General features: G+C 47.5%; 1 protein-coding gene across 1 annotated transcript in view; it reads left to right on the plus strand.

Moving 5' to 3' along the window:
* The window catches only part of ZIM2 (zinc finger imprinted 2), a 78,137-nt gene that overhangs the window by 15,472 nt on the left and 41,033 nt on the right, over positions 1 to 21,632 (plus strand). Inside the window, exon 6 of the mRNA XM_042917727.1 lies at positions 14,866 to 15,029. Coding sequence (XP_042773661.1) covers positions 14,866 to 15,029 — 164 coding nt within the window. The remainder of the gene's footprint in view (positions 1 to 14,865; positions 15,030 to 21,632) is intronic.

The following is a 21,632-nucleotide window of genomic DNA, read 5'->3' on the forward strand; positions in this document are numbered from 1 at the left end:
TATAGGTAAAGCAAACTTGAAAGTCCCAAGTTGTCAGTTGTGACCTAGGTTGTAAGGGATGAAGTAGGAACTAAACCCAGGTTCTGTGGGGGTTTTTTTGCGATTTCATGAGGCATTTATTTCATATTTTGATGTTCAACCCAGGCTTTCTTTATTCCTGCCATATCCTCTCAGAAGAACAGGTACAGTAGGATACCGAGTTCAGCCACCTTCCTCTTGAGTAGTCCCGGCACTGTTTCATGTGAAATCAGAGGAAGACACTCACAGTATTAGAGGTTCAGAAAGCTTTCTTAGGGTGAAGTTTTGATAGCCATTTCTCTCAGGATTTAGGATTTGAGATGGTAACTTGTGAAAGTATATTTTTACTAAACACTTCCTCGTAATTGTTCTTATAGATCATAAAACCATTACTGATCAAGTAGAGTTTTTTGGTAGTTTCCTATAGTTGTCTGAGGGGTTGTGGTTTCTTATTTCCCTTCTCCCCCCTTTAAACAAATCTTGTTTGAGAGCTTTCTTGGGCTCTGGCACTGTTAGCTTGCCGACTTCATCTAAAATCCTAATGCAATGCAGAACACACTTCCTTTTAAAGGTATGAGCCCTGAATTGCACTAAAAATCTCTTTAATACCATATTGCTATAATGATAAAGGCTCTCCATCACTGCCTTGCCTGCTGGTCAAATATAAAGACACATGGTAACCAGCTGGACCTGGAGTCCCAGAACCTGACTCCTTGCCTGGAGGGGGGGGTTGTTGCTGTTGTTACTCGCTGCCCAGCTTTTTCTCTTCCAGCCATTTTGAGGCTGGTTTACAATAGGCGGCTCCAAAGTCATGAAATTAAAAACAAACAAGACTCATCAGAACTTGATGAGCCAAATGAGTGTTAGCTGCACACCCCCCCTTCTTCATTTCCAAAGTTCTTGATGAAACAGACCTCATGGGCTGGCCCTATTTTCTAATCACAGTCCCCTCTTCAACACACCATAAACTGATTAATGATCTTGTCACCACTACCACAAGGGGAAACGATGTCAATGCATCTCGTTCATCATGGTGATGGTAATTAGCCTTGATGCCTTGATTTAAAATGGCGTGCGCTGGGTTTTTCTATTGTAAAGTTGCTATTGATTTCCCTTTGTAGTTAATAAATTTCTCGCTGGAGAAACTTTGAGACCATGGAAGCACAGATCTTCCTCGACTTACAATGAGATTTTCTCCTGATAAAACCTGGCATACATTGAAAATATCGTAAGCCAAAAATTAATTTAATGTGCCTAATCTACTGAACGTCATAGCTTAGCATAGCCCACCTTAAATGTGCTCAGAAAACTTATGTTAGCCTATAGCTGGGCAAAATCATCTAATCCAAAGCCTATTTTATGATTAAGTGTTGAATATCTCATGTTGTTTACTGAATACCGTACTGAAAGTGAAAACCAGAATGACTGCATGGGTACATAATGTTTGTGTGCTGGTGGTTTACTCTGGTTGCGAGGCTGACAGGGAGCTGGGGCTTGCTGTCACTGCGCAGTATCATAAGTGAGTATTGTACCACATACGATTGCCTGGGAAAAGATCCAAATTCAAAATCTGAAGTATGGTTTCAAGCGAATGCATGTTGCTTTTGCACCATTGTAAAGTCAGACAGTCATAAGTTGAACCATCATAAGTCGGGGGCCGTCTGTATCCAGCTTCTCCTCAAACTTTAAGTCACTAAAGTTTAGCATCTAGCAAGCGGATCTTGTCTACAGCCATTGTTACTCTGTGCATTATTACTCTACTGTCACTGCAATAGCAATGGTGAATTTTTATTTCTCTCCTTCCTTCTACACGTAGTAATTAGAATTCTCCTGTGAGGAAGAGTTGCCTTCCCTATTTATTTACTCAGTAATTTTTTTTATAGCAGTATGGATTCATGGATATTTACTCTATCTTATGGGTTGTAATTTAGTACTATTGGTATTCATTTGTTCAGATTCTTTCAGCTTTGGCTGTATGGCATTGGCCAGCTTCCAACCCTGTCATGTTGGCTCCTCGACCTTTTCAACAAGCTCCCATTCTTTTCTGAACACTTCTAACTTGTTATACCCTCCTTAATCTCTCTCCCTTCACTTCCAAGTAAACCCTGCTGTAACTTCTTGATGGCTTCTCTCTCCTGTCCTGTGAAATCTGCTTCTTTCCCCAAGGCTATCAGTTTATTCAGGCTCTTATCAATCTCAGTCATTCCACTTCTCCCTTCACCATTTTTGCAAAATCTGCATTATATCAGGATTGTGATTCACTTAATACATTTCTTTCAATTGTCTCATCCCTGTTTTTTGAAACTTTAATATACTACTTTAAAAGGAAAATATTAAGTCACCTCAAACAAAGGGTTTTACCCAGGCCATAATCAGATTTCCCTGGTTGTTGCTAAGATGTCTTTTTACAGTTCGCCTATTTGAATCAGATCCAAACATGGTCCACAAATTGCATTTGGTTGTCTGATCTTGAGTCTTAATCTACAGCAGTCTCTTCTTTTTAATTTTGCTTAAGTTTATTTTTTTTAAGTTTAAAAAAATTTTTTATATTATTATTATTTTTTAAAATGTATTTATTCTGAGAGAGGGAGAGAGCACATGGGCAGGGGAGGGAGACAGAATCCCAAGCAGGCTCCGCACTGACATTGCGTAGCCCAATGCAGAGCTTGAACTCATGAACCCGTGAGATCTTGACCTGAGCCAAGATCAAGAGCTGGATGCCCAACTGGCTGAGCCACCCAGGCACCCCTCCTCTTATGTTTTAATGCTTTATGTGATCCTTGGGATAGAGATATACCTTCCTCCCCTCCCCACCCAATTCCTAATATATCTGATAGCTTTGGTACTACTGTTATATTCTGGTTTAATTTTAATTTTAATTTTAGTTTACTTATTTATTTTTGAGACAGAGAGAGAGCAAGCATGGAAGGGGCAGAGAGAGAAGGAAAGAGAATCCCAAGCAGGCTTTGCACCATCAGCATGGAGCCTGATGTGGGGTTCAAACTCACAAATTGTGATGCTTAACTGACTTGAGCCACCCAGGCACACCTGGTTTAATTTTTAATTTGGAAGCACTTTTATTTTAAAACATTTTTATTTTAAATTGTAGTAAATTTTTTTTTAAAGTAATCTCTATAGGAGCACCTGGGTGGTTCACTCGGTTGAGTGTCCGATTTCAGCTCAGGTCATGATCTCACAGTCTGCGAGTTCAAGCCCTGCGTCAGGCTCTATGCTGACAGCTCAGGGCCTGGAGCCTGCTTCTGATTCTGTGTCTCCCTCTTTTTCTGCCCTTCCCCTGCTTGCATTCTGTCTCTCTCTCTCAAAAATAGATAAACGTTAAAAAAAAATTTTAAGTAATCTCTACAGCTCCAGTGTGGGGCTTGAACTCACAGCCCTGAGATCAAGAGTTGGATACTGCCATCTCAAACATTTTTTAAGTGTGCAGTTCAGTAGTGTTAATTACGGTCACATTATGTTCAACAGATCCCCAGGACTTTATCATCTTGCAAAACTAAAACTCTATGCCCGTTGAGCAGTAACTCCCCATTTCTCCCTTTCCCCAGCCCCAGGGGCCATCATTCTAGCACTGTTTTTCTGTTAAAGCTTTGTGTGATTATGCAAATAATACTGGAAGAAACTGCCTGTTATCCTGTGGGATATCCCCCTTTCTGAATGTGTCTGCTTCCCGTGGTTTCCTTAAGCTCCTTCCTCTCTAAGTTAGCTCTAAGTATCCGAGATTTAGATTCATCTTCAACTTCTTTGGCTAGAGTACGTCATGGGGTGGGGGGTGGTTTGTGTGCTGTATTATGTTCTGTCAGGAGGCACACGGTGTTGGTTTTTCCCAAAGGCCTAGCCTTTTCAAGTCATTCTCCAGGCCACTGCACCAGTCACAGTGAGGTTTCAAAGCGTTCACCACCTCTGGATTATACAGAGGCCAGCTGTTTAGTTCCTTCTTCATTACCTCTTCTAGATTTTCTCTGCATTCCTCCTTCATCACTACAGCCTAGTTTTTAGACCCTTGAATTAAGAGGTAGTGGAGACTCTTGAGGGGTCTCAGGGTGGGCCATTTGTTGAGAACCCTGGGCCAGGGCTTCATGCTTCTTGAGGAGCCTTAACTAGAGAAAGTCAGGGAGCACAGCTTGACTAAGTCTGTTCTGATGCTTTTTTCGTACCCAAACTGGCAGTGGTGACAGCATGGCATCGCTCACCCTGCCTGTCACCCCTGAACTATTTGGAACACACAGAAGATGTATAAGCCACAGCTTCCATATTTTACAAACTCGAGCTCACTGAGATGGTGCGTATCTCAGCCTGTTATTTTGGTTTTCAGCTTGCTGCTGTCCTTGTGGGCTTCCGAGGATAATGCTTTCCTGCTTCCCTGCTTTTCCCATGCAGTTCCTGACATCTGATAGGGCACTACTCTTTTATTTGGGCTAATTTTTTAAATTTCGAAACACTCATGTTTTAAGCATTTTTTTTGTGATTATGCACGTAATGCATATTCCTTGAAGATTATAAAAATTTTTTAATGTTTTTATTTATTTTTGAGACAGAGATACAGAGCATAAGCAGGGGAGGGGCAGAGAGAGATGGAGACACAGAATCTGAAGCAGGCTCCAGGCTCTGAGCTGTCAGCACAGAGCCCAATGCAGGGCTCAAACTCCTAGACTGTGAGATCATGACCTGAGCTGAAATCAGACGCTTAACTGACTGAGCCACCCAGGCGCCCTTATTCCTTGAAGATTATAAAATAACATGTTTTTCTTTGAATACCTGTATCTCTCTCTCCCAGATATACTTGCTGCTAAAAGGGATAGAAAATTGTCCAGATATTTTTCCCTATGCATAGATCTATATAGATTTTTACATTAAAATATTTTTATGAAGTAGAATCATATCAGCGCTGTATTGGAGGTTGTAATCTTTATTCTAATATACCACGAACATCTTCCCATATCCATAAGTATGCCCCTAACTTTTGTTTTTTAGGACTGCCTCATACTTGGTTACGTAGATGTATCCTGATTTACTTCACTAGCCTTCTAAGGTTGTAAACTGGGGTTGCTTGTAATCTGTCTCTGTGTGCACATTACTGCTATAGTTACACTTCCCTGCTATCTCTTGGACCTTAGCATTTCCCTTATCAGTCTGCTCTATTGTCTTTGCATATAGTCATATTTCCTAAGAGGGAGTTCCCAGCAGAGGAATTTTTGGGCCAAAAGGTATGTGTATCTTGAAGGTTTTAGAAACATTCCTGGCCTCATCCCAGCAAGGTCTGAAAGTTGTGATTTTTTTCTCTAGGGAACTACTCTCTTCCACACCCCTTTTCTCCTTGAAGAATTTTCACTATGAACCCATCTAATAATAGGAGTGAGGTCAGAGCTGGAAAGAGTCACAGGCAAAGTAGCTTGACCAGGGGAGGGGCAGAGAGAATCCCAGGCAGGCTCCATGCTGTCTATGCAGAGCCTGAGTGGGCTTGATCCCACAAACCATGAGATCATGACCTGAGCTGAAATCAAGAGCTGGACACAACCGACTGAGCCACCCAGACACCTCTTGACATAGTTTTTTTTTTTTTTAAGTTATTTATTTATTTAAGTTATCTCTACACCCAATATTTGGCTCTAACTGACAACCCGAGATCAAGAATCATATGCTCCTCCAACTATGCCAGCCAGGTGCCCCTTAACATAGTTTTATTAGGTTTACTTTCCTCATTAAACAAATAATATGAAGCATATTAAAGAACATGTTGGAAAACAAGGCTAATCAATTTCCTGAGTCCCAGAATCTCAACAAGTACAAGCCCAGAAATGTAGTCCTGTTCACAGGTAGAAGAGCTCTTGGCAGAGGAGAGAGTGTGGGCTTTGGAGCCAGGCTGACCCACACCAAATCTTGCCCCTTCTTGGAAGCTGACTGATTAAACCTTGTTTCCTTAGGAAATGGGGTAACAGTGCTTCCCCCTGGAACTGTCCAAAGGCCTGGGGCTCATCTGTGTAAAAGAGCCCAATGGTGTCTGGTGAATAGTAGATACTCAGCTACCAGTAGCTGCTGTTACATAATGCTTTGTTTTCATGTAGTTTTCACTTACTTTTTAAGGTTTTCTTAGTGACAGCAAACTACAGAATCGTAAACCAGATTTAAACATTGAAACACATTTTATCATTTAGTAAAACGATTCTCTATACAAAGAAGTTTATCTTTGGGTGAAGGTTTCTCAGAACATGTTGCAAATCTGAAGTTCTCATTTCATAATCACATTTTCAAAAAATGGCTAATTATATAAAGGTTTGATTCAGAGAACATAAAGCATTGTATTTATACTTTTCTTAGATTTCAAAGAAGTGATATTACTAGATGAGATGTGACGAACATTTCTGTGGCTCTGGAGAAAGAGCCTGATGAATTTGTGTCTGGAGGGGCAATGCCATTTGTAGCAGAGGGAGGCCGGGAGGTCCATGGGTGGGAAATAAGTGACAACCGTCCTCCCTCCTGAGTCACTGACAGGTGCTGCTTATCACTTATGCTCTGTGTCTACTTCACTGGGAGAATCTTTCACTCCAGGCAGACAAGGCCAACTGAGCAAAGTTTGTATGTGCAAAGGAATGTCTTTGCGGCACCTGGTGTAAATAAGCATTTGAACAGCTTTCCCAGTAGCTGGTGGATAACTCATTTAAAAAAAAACAACAAAAAACTCAGCGTATTTGATAAGCCAAAGTAGTGAGTCTTTGCTTACTAATGAATTTTTCCCCGTATGTTTTTTTAAATTTCTTTGTGAACAGTTGAGGCTCTGTACCTATTTAGCTGTTGGGTCTTCATGCATTTTCTTATTGATTTGCCTGAACTCACTTTTCTTTTTTTGAAGTGTGCACTTCTGAAGGGTTAATGTTTTCCATTTTAAAGTAATACTTGGCTCATTAAAGACAATTTGTATTTTGGGGTACCTGGGTGGGCCCTGTTGGTAGAGCGTCTGACTCTGTCTCAGGTCATATCTCATGGTTCCTGAGTTCAAGCCCCACACTGGGCTCGCTGCTGTCAGCAAAGAGCCTGCTTTGGATCCTCTGTCCCTCTCTCGCTGCCTCTCCCCTGCTTGCTCTCTCTCTCTCAAAAATAAATAAACATTTAAAAAAAAAGACAATTTGTATTTCTTAGAAAGGTAGAGTTCTCCTCCCTCTGTGCACCCCCCGCCAAGCACCATGAACACCTTTTTCTTATAATTTAAAAATGATAACTAGATTCATGAAAATGGTTGCCCCTGGAGAGCAGTGGGGAAAGGTCTGGTTTTCACAGTACCTCTGCCGTTTCTACCCATGTGACTGTATTACCTATTGTAAGGTGTTTAAAGTTTTCATGGAGCTGTGCTCACTCCATGCATGCAATAGCGGATCTTATTTCCACCCAGTCCTACACCCACACCCTGCTTTTTCACCCCCTTGTCTGTTATCACTTCATTAATAGCCACACCAGAGCTTTCTGTGTGGGGCCTTCCCTGTGTTGTCTGCATGTTTGACTTAGTTCTGATTTTTCATAATTGCAAATGATACCGTAATGAGCATTTTGGTGCTTGAAATGTTTTCCCAAACTTAGGATTCTTTCCTTCAGATAGGTTTTGCCAAAGGGGAATCACTGGGTCAGGAGGGCTATGATTGTTTAAAGGTTCTTGATGCATCCAAGCTCCTTTGAAAACATTACACCAGTTTGCGCTGCTGCCTGTAATGTGTTTGTCCCACACATCCTTGTTGGCATTATGTATTAACAGCATTTTTCACTTTGCTAATTTAATAGGGGAAAGTGCATCCAATTTTTATTGCATTTATTTAGTTTTTTTAATGTTTATTTATTTTTGAGAGACAGAGACCGCATGAGCAGGGGAGGAGCAGAGAGAGAGGGACAGACAAAATCCAAAGCAGGCCCCAGGCTCTGAGCTGTCAGCACAGAGCCCAACGTGGGACTTGAACCCACAGACCAGATCATGACCTGAGCTGAAGTCAGACACTCAAGCAACTGAGCCACCCGGGCACCCCTCATAATTTTATTTTATTTTAATGTTTATTTACTTATTTTGAGAGAGAAAGTTTATTCGAGCAGGGGAGAAGCAGAGAGGGAAAGAGAGAGAATCCCAAGCAGGCTCCATGCTGTCAGCGCAGAGCCCAGTGTGGCGCTCGAACTCATGAACTGAGATCATGACCTGAGCCAAAATTAAGAGTTGCCCACTTAACCGACTGAGCCACCCAGGCACCCCTCACTTTAAGTCTCCTTTAACTACTCTTGAATTCCCTTTGGTATATTGCATGAAGAGAAGATCAAAATTACCCATTGTAAATTGCCTCAATATCAGTTATCAGTAAATGGTTCATAGTCATATTGTTGTATAGTGCGGAATCTAGTATCTGGACCATCTACTTTCATTTGCTTGTTGCCCTATTGTATCTTAGATCTGTACTCTTCTTTATAGCCTTATAGTTGAGTTTTCTATTACTGTGCCTTAAAGTGTATTTATATGTATTTTATATGAAAAATATAGAATTGTTATTCTTCCAGATGAACACTTATGTTTATCAATTAAAAACGGCCTTTGGGTGACTAGTAAACTTATAAATAAATCAGAAAGAATTAACATTGTTTCATGTCCTTTCATGTATTCAAACTCGTGTATTGATGAGGGTTTTATACTTTTCTTCTCATCAGGTCACAGGTTTTCCTCAGCCATTCCTATAATACTGTTGCAGTTGTGGGTTTCCTTGTGTAGGGCTTTTCTTTTTTCTGTTACAGTTCTCATATAAAAAAGGAAAGCCAGCATCCCAGGAATGGGGTCACTTCGGTGTTGCCCCCATTGCATGCCTTCAAGCCAACCAAACCCCAGACTTCCAGAAGCAGTTGGGGGCCAGAGATGCTCTTGATAAGAGCCGGGGACTCTCTCCCCAGGAAATTCAGAGATGCCTAGCAGTAAGGGTAGGTGTGTGTGCGTGTGTGCGCCCACACAGAGACTTACGAATGCCACCTCAGTGGGGTCAACCGTGCCCCCACCTCGGCTTCGAATCTCTCCTCCCCCTGACGCTTGCAGTTGGGAAGCTCTGAGTTCAGTGCTGGCGCCCAGGCCATAATTAGGTCTCCTACAGGTGGGATCTTGGAGGAGGAAGGAAGTACAGGACCCACTGCCTGGCACCTCACCCACTTCAGCCTCTCAGGTAAAAAGATAGGCTTGGAATAAAGAGAAGAAGCAATCTGAGCGGCAAAGAACCTCCATGAGGCGCACCTAAGGGAGCCAGGGGGCAGGATGGGCAATGTCATGAGGAGGAAGGGGGATAACCCCAAACAAAGAACCTCCTGTTACAGAATCTTTTGATTTCTCAAGAAATCAAAATTGAGCTGGAATGCTCAATTTGTATGTGACATCTCCCAATATTTTAATGGGGACAGCTAATTTTAAAAAACCCAGCAGGAACAGAGAACCTTTGCAGGCCATGTCTGCTCCGTAGGCCCCATTTTGGCGCATCTGACTCACTAGGGGTCAGATCCTCTGCTGGTTTCTAACCCTCATGCCTTGACCAGGTAGGGACACAGAGTTGAATAGGTTGGAAGAGGCAGTCACTTGCTCAAGAGGGCCGCTAGAAACTGGTGGTGTCATAACTAAGTCAAAGTCAGGCCGTGTGACTCCCAAGCCGTGCTGTTACCGAGCCCATGGGTTTAAGGCAGTGTTTCTCGATGTGTGGTCCCTGGACCAGCAGTACCCCATTACCTGGTATAGCAGACAAGTGATGGCCCCCAAAGAGACCAGTTCCTAATCCCTGGAACCTGTAAATGTTACCTTATTTGGAAAAGGTGGCTTTTCAGATCTGATTAAGGATTTTGAGATGGAGGGATTACCTGGGTGGGCCTTAAATGTCATTAATATATCCTTATAAGGAGGCAGAATGAGATTTCACACACACACATGCACACACATGCACACACATGCACATGCGTGCACACAAGATTTGAAGACTGGAATGGTTCAGCCACAAGCCAAGGAACACCAGAAGCTGAGGAGGCAACAGAGGATCATCACTGAAAGCCTCCAGATGATATCCTTGCTGACATCTTGATTTGGACCCAGTGATACTGATTTTGGGTTTCTGACCTCCAGAACTCTGTGAGAAGAAATTTCTGTTGTTTTAAGCCACCAAGTTTGTGGCCATTTTTGAAAGCAGTCACGGGAAACCAGTACGCTTAGGAAAATGTTAGGAGTGAATATTCTGAGGCTCCATCCCAGATCTACGGAATCAGAAATTCTGGGAGCGGAGCCCTGCACACTGTCTTTTAACAAGCCCTCCAGGAGATTCTGTCAGAACTTAAAGTTTTGAAAACAAAGGCTGAAGCCAAGGGTTGAAAAAACAGGGACCAGGAATTTTGTGCGAACATGTTAATGGGGCCTGTGGCAGATCAGGAGGTGATCTTGACCTAAAGGCATTCGTGCATTTGTGTGATGTGCTTGGCCCCCACAGGCATATGGGCTTTCAAGTTGATCCCGAAAACCAGTATTTCTCAAACTTTAGTGCACAGTACAGAGAAAGGTAATAAGCAAAACAAGGTGGTGTGTGCTACAAGGAAAAAGAAAACAAGGTAAGAAGGCAGAGGGAGTGCCAGTTGGGAGGGCTAGTTTTAGACCAGGTGGTCTGAAGAAAGCTTTCTGAAGAGGTGGACTTATGAGAAATCAGCCATGGAACACGGGGAAGAGAGGGTTCTGGGCAGAGGGAACAGCATGAGCAAAGGGCTTGAGGTCAGGAAATAGCTTAAATGCTGGAGGAGATGGGGGAGCAGTGTTGTTACAACTTGCTAGAGGAAATACATGTGTTCTGTGAGAGGACTTCTGGAAGCCTGTGCCTGGTTCCCTGTGGACTTCACCCCGTGCACCTTCTCCCTTTGCTGGTTTTACTTTGTATCCTTTTGCTATGGTAACTCTTAGCCACGAGTATGATTATGTGCTGAGTTGAGTCCTCTTACTGAGTCACCGAACCGGGGGGTGGTCTTGGGAACCCCAAGGCATTTCCCCAAGACTAATATGTGATATGATGAACGAGCTCTGAAGTTTCGTGTGGGTGGTTAAGTCTTAGTAAGAACTGCTGGAAGTTAGTTGCCACAGAGGTGTTTCCTCACCCTCACTGTACGTGCAGGGTTTCTCTCTGGTATGGGTCCTCTGATGTACTTTAAGGGGTGAAACATGGCTGAAGGCTCTCAGACACTCCTTACACTCTTGGGTGTCTTGATGCTGTGGGTGTGCTGGTGCTTGGTCAGGGAGGAGCAGTACTGAAGGTGTCCCCGCACTGCTCATGTGTAGGGGCTCTCCCTCCAGTGTCCCCGCACTGCTCACACACGTAGGGGTTCTCCCCAGTGTGAGTTCTCTGGCGGAGGCTGAGGGAGTTGCTGTAGCTGAAAGTCTTTTCACAGTTACTGCATTTGTAGGTTTTCCTACAAATGGGTTTTCTGGTGCTTAGTGAGGAAGGACCTTTACCAGAAGGGTTTCCCACAGTCAGGGTACTTGTAGGGGTTCTCGCCTGTATGAGTTCTCTGATGGGAGATCAAGGGATGAGGCCCAGCTAAAGGCCTTTCCACATTCACTGCATCTGTAAGGTCTCTCCCAGTGTGGGTCCTCCGTGTTGGCTGGAGAGTGATGACTGGTCACTAAAGGCCTCCCCACACTCATAACAGTGACGGGGTTTCTCACCAGCATGAACTCTCTGATGGTGAATAAGGCCTGCCCTCTGGCTGCATGCATGGGGTCTCTCCTCAGTGTGGATCTTCCGTGTTATGTGAGGAAGGGCTTGGAGCTGAAGGCTCTCCACATTCAGGACACCACAGCCTTTCTTCTCTGTGAAGATGCTGAGAGATGTCACCAGGACTGGCCTCTTGGGGAGGCTGTCCTCTCTGCAGGTCTTTATGAAGTTCAGGTCCCCAGGTCCTTTGTTTTGGGGACTTTCCAGAGACGTTCTTCTTTGAAGGTGTCCCTGTTGTCAGGCCCGGTGTCCCGGTCTGAAAGAAAGTTTTCAAAACTGCAAACGCCTGTAAGATGTGAGGCAAGACACTGAAACCAAGGTGGCTGCTCCATTACCAGTTGTGATGGTTAGTCTTATTTGTCAGTCCCGAGTGATTTCAGTCAAATATGAATCCAAGTGTTGCTAGAAAGCTAGTTTATAGATGTAGCTAGCACTTACAATCACTTCAGGTAGAGGAAATCATCCATGATAATGTCAGTGGGCCTCATCCAATCAGTTGAAGACCTTAAGAGTAAAAGCTGAGGCTTCTTCGAGAGGAAATTCTGCTTGAAGACTGCAGCATCAGCCCCTGCCTGAGTTTCCAGCCTGCTGGGCAGCCCCAGAAACGCATGAGACATTTCGTAAAATAAATCACTCCACACACACAGCTTATTGGTTCTGTGTCTTTGGAGAACTCTGAGGCAGCGGCTCTCCGGTGAGGCTGGACGTCAGGTCCAGGCTGGGAACAGGGGAAGCGTGCACAGATTATAATATGGTAAAGCAGGGCTGACCCACAGAGGAACGGAACGTGTCGTCCGGGAAAAGGAGAACTTGGAAAGGGCGGGCCAGGATCTGGGGGTCTCAGGAGTCCGCGTGGGCTGCAGTGAGCCCACACTACCTCGCAGCCGGGTCTCAGCGGTGCTGGGTCACATGAACACACGGTTTCAGGCAGCTGCTGTTCTTTGCTGAGTCACATTTCCAACTCTGGCACTGCTGGCCTCTTGGGTCACGTAGTTCTCTGTGTGGGGACCGTCCTGGGCATCGTAGGATGTGAAGCATCATCCCCGGCCACTTCCACGAGGCGCCGATGGCACCCTCTCAGCTGTGACAACCAAAACTATCTTCAGACCCTGCTACACTCCACCTCAGGGCAGAACTTCTCCCGGTTCGACCACTGCTGTAGTGGGCTGTGACGTGGGGTTTTAAAAAATGAAACAGAATGGAACAACAGCCTGTCGTGTATAATAAGGGTAAGTATCATTTTGTGAAATTTTCGTTTCAGTCGTATCAGATGCAGACATAGGATGTGCAGTGAGCTGGGGAGTAAAATGCACCTTTCATCAGGGTGTGGTAGAAACAAGTTTGAGGAACTGACACAGGGGCCGTCAGCCCTACCACAGGGACAAAGAGAGCCAGAGGCAGAAACAGGGCTTTAGACCGAGCTGAGATGTCCACAGTGTGTTCTCTGCGGGCACCCCTCAAGGGGACTCTGACTATTGGGCCCTTGTGCCTGCCAGCCCCATCTAGCCTGTCCTCTTCCCTTCCCCCACACACCGGCACACAAGTGCTCAGCAGGTGTCGGCTACCAGTACTGGGTACCCCAAGTGCGGCCAATTACAAAGCCCGGTCTCTTGGCCTCAGCCATTGGCTTCAGAAAGAAAACAGGGGTGCCTGGGTGGCTCAGTCAGTTAAGCCTCCGACTGTTGGTTGCAGCTCAGGTCACGATCTCACGGTTCATGAGATCGAGCCCCGTGTCAGGCTCTGCGCTGACAGCGTGGAGCCTGCTTGGGATTCTCTCTTCCCCTTGCTCTCTCTGCCCCTCCCAGCTCATACTCTTCCAAAATAAATAAATAAACATTTAAAAAAAGAGAGAGAAAACAGACATGGTCTGATGGCACTCAGGTCTGCGGCTTCTGCTAGAACTTCTGGGAAAGAGAGGCGCCCACCCTGCTGGGACCACTGAGCGTCATTAAAGCCTACTGCTGCCAGAAGTGGAAGGGGCCAGCCTGGGAGTGGGGCTAAGAGAGGAGAAAACATAACTGAGAAACAGACAGTGAGAGCCTATGGAGGACCAAGAAAACTAAGGCCAGAAAGTAACACTTGAGCTCCTAGATCCAGCCATGCCAGAAGCCTCAGTCACCCTTAGCTTTTCCATTATGTTCATCCAGAGAGGTGGGCGCTTCAGGAGAAACAGGGTGGAAAGACCATGAACAGAGGCACTGAGTGGCTGAACCCCATCCCAACCTAGTGCTGACATTCCCGATGCCCCCTGGCTTCTATGCAGTGAGGTGGGGTCTGAGGTCACTGAAAAATCACTGCCCTTACCCAGTGAGACCAGGTTCCTGTAGTTCTCCAGCATGATGTCCCAGTACAGGGCCTCTGGCCAGGACTCAGCTGCCCCCGCCCCTCCTGGGAGAAGTCTACCACCGCATCCTGGAGAGCAATCAGCTCCTGGAATGACTAGCCCTTCACATGGTCACAGGGAAAGGGAGTCTGGGGTTGGGAGGGGAGTCAAAAGAGAAAAGTTCAGGACTCCTCACAGCATGGCTGAGGCCGCACGTGGCGGTCCAAGAGCCAGAAGAGCTCACAGACTCGTGGAACCTGGCCTTCCTATGGGGCTGTACAGGAAACTGCAATGCACTCAGTGTGACAAAGATTTACTGGGGTCGACTTACACCAGGCACCTGGGATTCAGTTGCTGGGGACCAACAAACAGGGAGGGTGGGCACTGTGGCACATGGGAAGACCCTGCAGCCAAAGAGGGTGCCCCTACTCAGCCCAGCTAAGGCTGTCCCCCAACACTGGCCTCGTGTTGCTAGTATGAATGTTGCCCTCGGACTCTGCTTGATCCACTGCGGCCTTACTTTCTGCACAGCACTTGTGACCACCTGAATGACCACGCCTGCGGGTTTCTTTAATGTCTCCGTCATTCCTGGTCTCCACGCAAGCAGGAGCCTCGTCAGTCAGCATCAGAATTGCATCCCAGTGCCCGAGAGCGCCTGGCACACAGGAGGCCCGTGGATATCCGCTGACTAACGGATCGCACCCACCGGCACACTGCTGCCTGGGCCGGGTGTGCTCTGTGTCCAACTTGCAGCCACGTCCTGTCTTTCAGATCCCAGGGGCCCTTCCAGGGAAGACCAGAGACGGCCGGCTTACCGGGGGCCTTGTAGTCATAAGCCCAGAACATCGACCGACTTACCAGGGGCATCGCAGTCGCAAGCCCAGAACCATGCCCTGCTCTTCAGAGACCCTCTCCTGGTGGAGAAGGAAAGAGCGGTGAGTGACGGGGCCCTGGTGGGCCATGCTGCCAGCCCCTCCTCTGGGACCCAGAAGGGCCACCTCCCTTTCTGGGGTTGGAGGAATGGGTAAATGGCCACTGTTCCCTGGCCTGATCCAAGCTGAGAACTGGAAGTGTGGAACCAGGGTTCTGGGTTTGAATCCCATCTGTGACCCACTAGCTATATGACCTCTCTCTGAGACTCAGTGTCCTTGTCTGGGAAATGGGGATAGGAATGGGATGTACCTGTAGGACGTGGCAGGCATACCATGAGCTAGTGAATGCAGATGGTGTTACTGGCCCTGGGTTCTTCACCTTCCCTGTAGCCACACCCTTGGCCACCTATCTGCTGTGGCCTCTCACTAAGCGCGGTGCGTCCCCCGCCTCTTGGCTTTGGTCTGGCCTCCTAACCTGTGTTGGCCAGCGGTGGTCCTCCCGTTCCTCCAGCATCCCGACCTCGTTCCTGCCATAGGGCCTCTGTCCTTGCCCTTCCCCCTGCCTAGAACCTTCTTCCTCCAGCTTCTCCTCCAGCATATGATTATCCCTCAGGGCTGAGCCCAGACGGCCCTCCTGGAGGGGGTCTCTAACTGCCCCAGTGGCCCAGCCCTAAGTCGCTGTGCCCTGTGCCCTCTGGTGTTTTCTTCAGAGCACTCATAAGTGACGGCGTTGTTTTACGACCGTCCCTGGCCTGTGTTCCCCACGGGAATGGAAGGTCCGTCGCATGCACCACCCACGAGTAGAACTCCACAAGCGCCCCCAGAACCTCAGACACAAGGGCGATGAGCATGGACTCACATGGGTGTGACCACAGGTTTAGAGACCCCCGTGCCGTTGTGCACGATCACAAACACACACACACACACCACTTCCGCAGGCAGGTATGTGTCAGCCCTGTCCACGCGGACATCCGACAGGCGGGGGTGCGTCCCTCCCACACAGAATCGCTCAGGACTACGTCCCCACCGCACGAACCCCCAACTCAGCCATGGCAAACCTCTACCCTCTACATACCACACTCTACCCTCGTTGTGCACGCGCTCACATGCCCGCTTGTGATCTGCCCTCATGTGCGCACACACACACCTGCACTCGCCTGCCCGTGATCTGCCCTCACGCGTGCTCTCTCTCACACACACACACACACACACCTGCACTCGCACGCCCGTGATCTACCCTGACGCGCGTGTACACACACGCACACGCACTCACCCGCCTGCCTGTGATCCGCCCTCACACGCTCACGCACATGCACGCGCGCACACACACACCTGCATTCGCACACCCTCCTGTGTTCCGGCCTCACGCGCACATGCACACACACACACCTGCACTCATACGCACACCTGTGATCTGCCCTCGCGCGCGCACACACAAACGGACTCGCCTGCCCACCTATGATCCGCCCTCACGCGCGTGCGCGCACAAAGACCTGCACTCGCTCACCCGCCACGCGCACCACACGCTGACACGCACAGCCACAGGCTCAGCACCCGCGCTGCTCTGACCCCGCCGCACCGCCTGACCCCCTCGGAAGCGGAAGTGCGCCAGCCCCCCCCCCCCCCCTCCCGCGCGCGGAACGCTCTGGGAAATGTAGTCCCGAGTCTTGCGCACAGGCGCACTTCCTTGTGGCGCGGCGGCTGCGTCCTCCGCGGAGTAAACTCCCCTTGTCTCAGAACCAAGTATGATAAGGGATGGGAAGGGCCGTGCTACTCAGAGGTGGTTTAGAAAGGTCTTTTGAAAGAGATGACAAATATGAAGCAGCAGCAATTCCCCAATGTAGGGAAGGGTTTTCTGAACTGAGGAAAGAGCAGGTGCAAAGGCCCTGAGGCAGGGAAAGGATTGACGTGTTTGAAGAACTGAAATAACACCAGCATAGCTTGGGATAAAAGATGCAGGGGAGGGCGCAGGGAAGGAAACTGGAGAGGTGGATGGGGTTCCGCACATGGAGAGCCTAGGGCAGTGAAGGGCTGCAACAGGGATAGCACGATGTGATTCATATTCTAAACAGGAATCCATGTTTTCTGGGTGGAGGGGAGTTTGGGAAGGTAATAGTGAAGGCAGGGAGATCAGGGAGGATGCCTGTGGGATAGTCCAGGCAGAGATGGTGTGTGCTGGGTTAGGATGGTGGTCAAGGCCTGGTGTTAAATGCATGGGTTTGAAACATACATGGAGGGACACAGTGGAGTGTGATGGGGAGAGGTGAGGGTAAGAGGGAAATCAGTAGCCTGCTAGATTTCTGCCCTGGGGATGGATGGATGGCAGTGCACTAAATGGGGTGAACACTGGGGAAGGAACAGGAAAACTGGGGAAGGAGGAAAAATAGAGACTGCGTGTAGGTGTGTTAAGTTTCAAGGACTTGCTACGTATTCGTGCAATGTGATTTAACATGAACGTATTCATTCACGAACCAATTGTTTATTGAGTTTCTATTCTTCACTGACACCGTGTTTGGTGCTGGAGCATGCTAGCACATCTCACGAGGGTTAATTACTAACATTCGAAAATGTTACAAACCAGTTGTTACCCTATAGATTCATAGTTTGACATCAGCTGTGGTGAGGTTATTTACACCATGGAAATTAGCAAATGCTACAATTTTTTTCAGAGAGCTGGTTTTCCATCACGCTATTGGATAACACAAAGCAAGCAAATGTAATCTCTACCTTCATTCAGCTTTAATTCTCATGGGGAAATAGATTTGTAAACAAATAGCTAAACAATTCACTGACACTGCAATGCATGTTTTGGAGAAAGGAGAGTTCTGAGAGTATAGAAGGAAAATGACCCAGCTTCGCCAGCAGGGGTGCTCAGGAAGTGATAGTTGGGCTGTGATCTGAAGGCTGAGCAGCACACTTTAATATTGGAAACCAAGATGTGTTTTATTGACAAAGTGTCAAAGTTCGATTGGCGGTGCCTTTTTCTTTCCTGGTGGAGTGTGAAATGATGGACTGTCCTCCAATTGGTGGTGGTCTGGATTCAACTGCACTAGTTAATCTGACTAGGGAAAGGGTTGTCCCTACTGGGTTTGTGGAGCCCCATGATGCCATGCAGGTGTGGCATAAATAACTGTGGAGAGGGGACTAGAAACCATTAAGGGCTCAGGGGTCCCAGCCCCCTGACTCTAGATAACACCAGTGCAGCTCTGGCTTTTTGGTTTTTTGTGGTTCTGCTTCACATTTGTTTGTTTGGAGGAACACATATTGAACACCTAGTGTGTGCCGGACAGTACACACAGCATTGAAGAGAACAGAGCTCTGCCCTCCTGGAGGTTATATTTGGAGGGAGGGGATGGGGATTTGTGGCCAAACAAACTGAGTAAGTAGTTCAGAAGGGTGGTAAATGCAACATAGATAATAAAACAAAAGGAGGGGATTGAGAGTGAGCTGGAGGTGACCTAATTTGGATGGGAGAGTTAGGGAAGACCCTTCTGAGGAGGTGGCATTGGAGCTGAGACCTACAGGATTATAGAGAGCCTGCTACCCCAAACCTGGGATACCCAAGTGACTGGATGTTTTCTGTCTCACTGAGTAGATCTCAAGTGATTATGGGAATGACATCCCATCACCGTTGCCGTATTCTTTTGGCTAAAAAAATACATCACAAGTTTCTTCCACATTCAGGTAAGGGGATTATATAAGGAGGATGTGATTCATTGGTGATCACCTAAGGGTGTGTCTGCCACACCCACGTGATCACCAAAAATTTATGTAATCTGACTGGCTCATCACATGCCCCTTTTCTCTTTTTGGACAATTTATGTCTCTCCCAGGGCTTATGCATTTGATCAAGAGGCTGGTATTCCCAAGTAGAAGAGGACTCTTAATCCTCAAGGATATGTTAGTAGCACAGCAAACTTCTCCTAAAACTCCCCCCCCCACAAATGTCTCAACAAAGTAATGTTTTTGAAGTGATAGAGAGGGTTCAGTCAGTTAAGCACCCCAGTTCGGCTCTGGTCATGATCTCACGGCTTATGGGTTTGAGCCCTGCATCAGGCTCTGTGCTGACAGCTCAGAGCCTGGAGCCTACCTCAGAATCTGTGTCTCCCTTTCTCTCTGCCCTTCCCCCTCTCATGATCTGTCTCTGTCTGTCTCTCAAAAATAAATAAACGTTAAAAAAATTTTTTTAAAAAGCTGCATGGATCGGAGGACTTGAGGCATACAGAGCAATGAGATAGGAGAAATCTGGTCTCAGGATGACTTTGTGGCACACAGACACCAGGATCACAGGTGTTTACATGAATGAGACAAGCACAGGTGTTTACATGAATGAGAATGAGGGCTTCTGTGGTTTTGAAGCCACTGTTAACTCGTTTTCTGCGAAAGCAACTGAGCAAAAAATCCAACTCATGCAATGCTACTAGGTAAACATGGTAGGAAGACAAAAATGCCTTCGACATTCCCTTAGAAGGAGTCACATGAAGACTATACAGTGTATCCCTGCAAGTCCAATATGGTCTGTTTTCCTTCTGGAATCATTGCTTCTTCTGATGAAGCCATTGGCTTGCATTTAGGACAGATACTAGATGAAGAATGTCTGCCATTAGACATTAGACTTACATTGAGTCGGCCATGCTGTGTCCTCTTGTGGAAGGGCCATGGGAACTGAGAGGATGGTTTCCTACTGGACTCGCACTCCAGGGCAAAGGGTCATTGAAGGGGCTCTTGGATGGAATGATCCCCACTGTTTATTCGCTCCCTCTAGCTCTGTCTTTCCCTGTGTACATATGGTAGCATTTTCCTAAATTAGATGCATGTTGGACATGTCTCCACCTTACCTGGACATCCACTAGGGCCCCGGCATGGCTCAATGTCATCTTACCTGGACATCCACTAGGACCCCGGAAGGGCTCAATGTCATCCAACTTTGCTGCCAAATTTTTGGCTACAGGTGTGTTCCGGGTGGTCTTTGGAGGCACTAATACCTGGACCATGACCAGGAGGAAAATTCTGGGAGGGTTTCTGGGTCCCTCCCGTGTCCACATACCAAGTTCTAAAAGGGTACCTGAAGATAAAGCTTCTTCAGGGCTCCCTTCATGTCCTTGTTCCTCAGGCTGTAGATTAGTGGATTCAGGGTGGGTGTGAGGACAGAGTAGAAGACAGCAGCTACGCGCCCTTGCATCGGGGAGTAGCTGGCGGCGGGCTGCATGTAGGCAGAGCTACCGGTGCCGTAAAACAGGAGAACGGTGGCCAGGTGGGAAGAGCACGTGGAGAAGGCCTTCCAGCGGCCAGCCGTGGAATGGATCTGAAACACGGTGGCCACAATGCGGACATAGGACAGAACAGTGAGGGCAAAGCAGCTCATGATGATGCAGCCACTGGCTGTGGACCCTGCCGCCTCGTGGGCATCCGCGTTGGCACAGGCCAGGCGCATAAGTGGGGGGATGTCGCAGAAGAAGTGCTCAATCACGTTGGGGCCACAAAAAGGCAGGGAGAAGGTGTTGGCTGTGTGGAAGGCAGAGAAAAGGAGCCCGCTGCCCCAGGCCACTGCCACCAGGGAGACACAGGTCTGGGGGCTCATGATTGCTGTGTAAACTAGGGGCTTGTAGATGGCCAGACATCGATCGAAAGCCATGGAGGTGATGAGAAAACACTCCGTGGACCCAAGGCAGACAAAGGCAAAGAGCTGGGATGCACATGCACACAAGGAAATCTCCCTGGAGCCCAGCATGGTGGCCACCAGGGCCCGGGGCAAGGTGGTGGACACAGAGCAGATATCCACCAAGGAGAGGTGTTTGAGGAAGAAGTACATGGGCGTGTGCAGGCGGGCATCGTGTGTCACGGCCGCCACAATGGTGATGTTTCCCAGAACAGTGGCCAGGTAAATGAGGAGGAAGGTGGCCGTGCTGAGCAGCTGTAACTCAGGGACAGGCGAGAAGCCCCGGAGGAGGAAGGCAGTTACTGCTGTCAGGTTGGCCATGGTCTCTCTCTGGAAAAGCTCCTGGACCACAGAGGACACCCAAGGAACAGAGCAAGAGGGGAGAGATGAGACCAGAGCAGAGACCTAGGAGAAAAGAAGGGGGCTGAGCTCATCTGGAAAGGATGCTCAAATGTTCCTTCACGAAGCACACGTGCATTATTTGTCTTCTGGGAGGTCTCGCGTTCAAATACCTATGGAGGCCTGGCACATGCATAAGTTAGTGAACCTGGCTGAGTGTCACCAGTGGGGGTGGGGGGGTGGGATAGGGCACTCAAATGAGACAGCTGCTCTGAGCTCTCACCAGCTTTAGTGGTGGGCCAAGCACTGCCAGATCTTCTGACATTTTTCAAGAAAATTTGTAAATGTGAAATTTCCCAAGTATTACATGTTGGCAGTGAGCCTGAACTTAAAACACTCTGCCCATCAAATGGGGCTTCTAGTTTAAGAGTTTTGGTCTTGTCGTGTGTCTCTGCTTCATAACTCCATACCATCTTTAAAAAAAATTTTTTTTTAATGTTGGGGTGCCTGGGTGGCTCAGTTGGTTAAGCGGCTGACTTCAGCTCAGGTCATGATCTCACAGCTTGTGGGTTCAAGCCCCACATCTGGCTCTGTTCTGACAGCTAAGAGTCTGGAGCTTGTTTCAGATTCTGTCTCTCCCTCTCTCTCTTCCCCTCCCCAACTTGTGC

The sequence above is a fragment of the Panthera leo genome, chromosome E2 (assembly GCF_018350215.1).
Source record: "Panthera leo isolate Ple1 chromosome E2, P.leo_Ple1_pat1.1, whole genome shotgun sequence".
Taxonomy (NCBI): Eukaryota; Metazoa; Chordata; class Mammalia; order Carnivora; family Felidae; genus Panthera; species Panthera leo.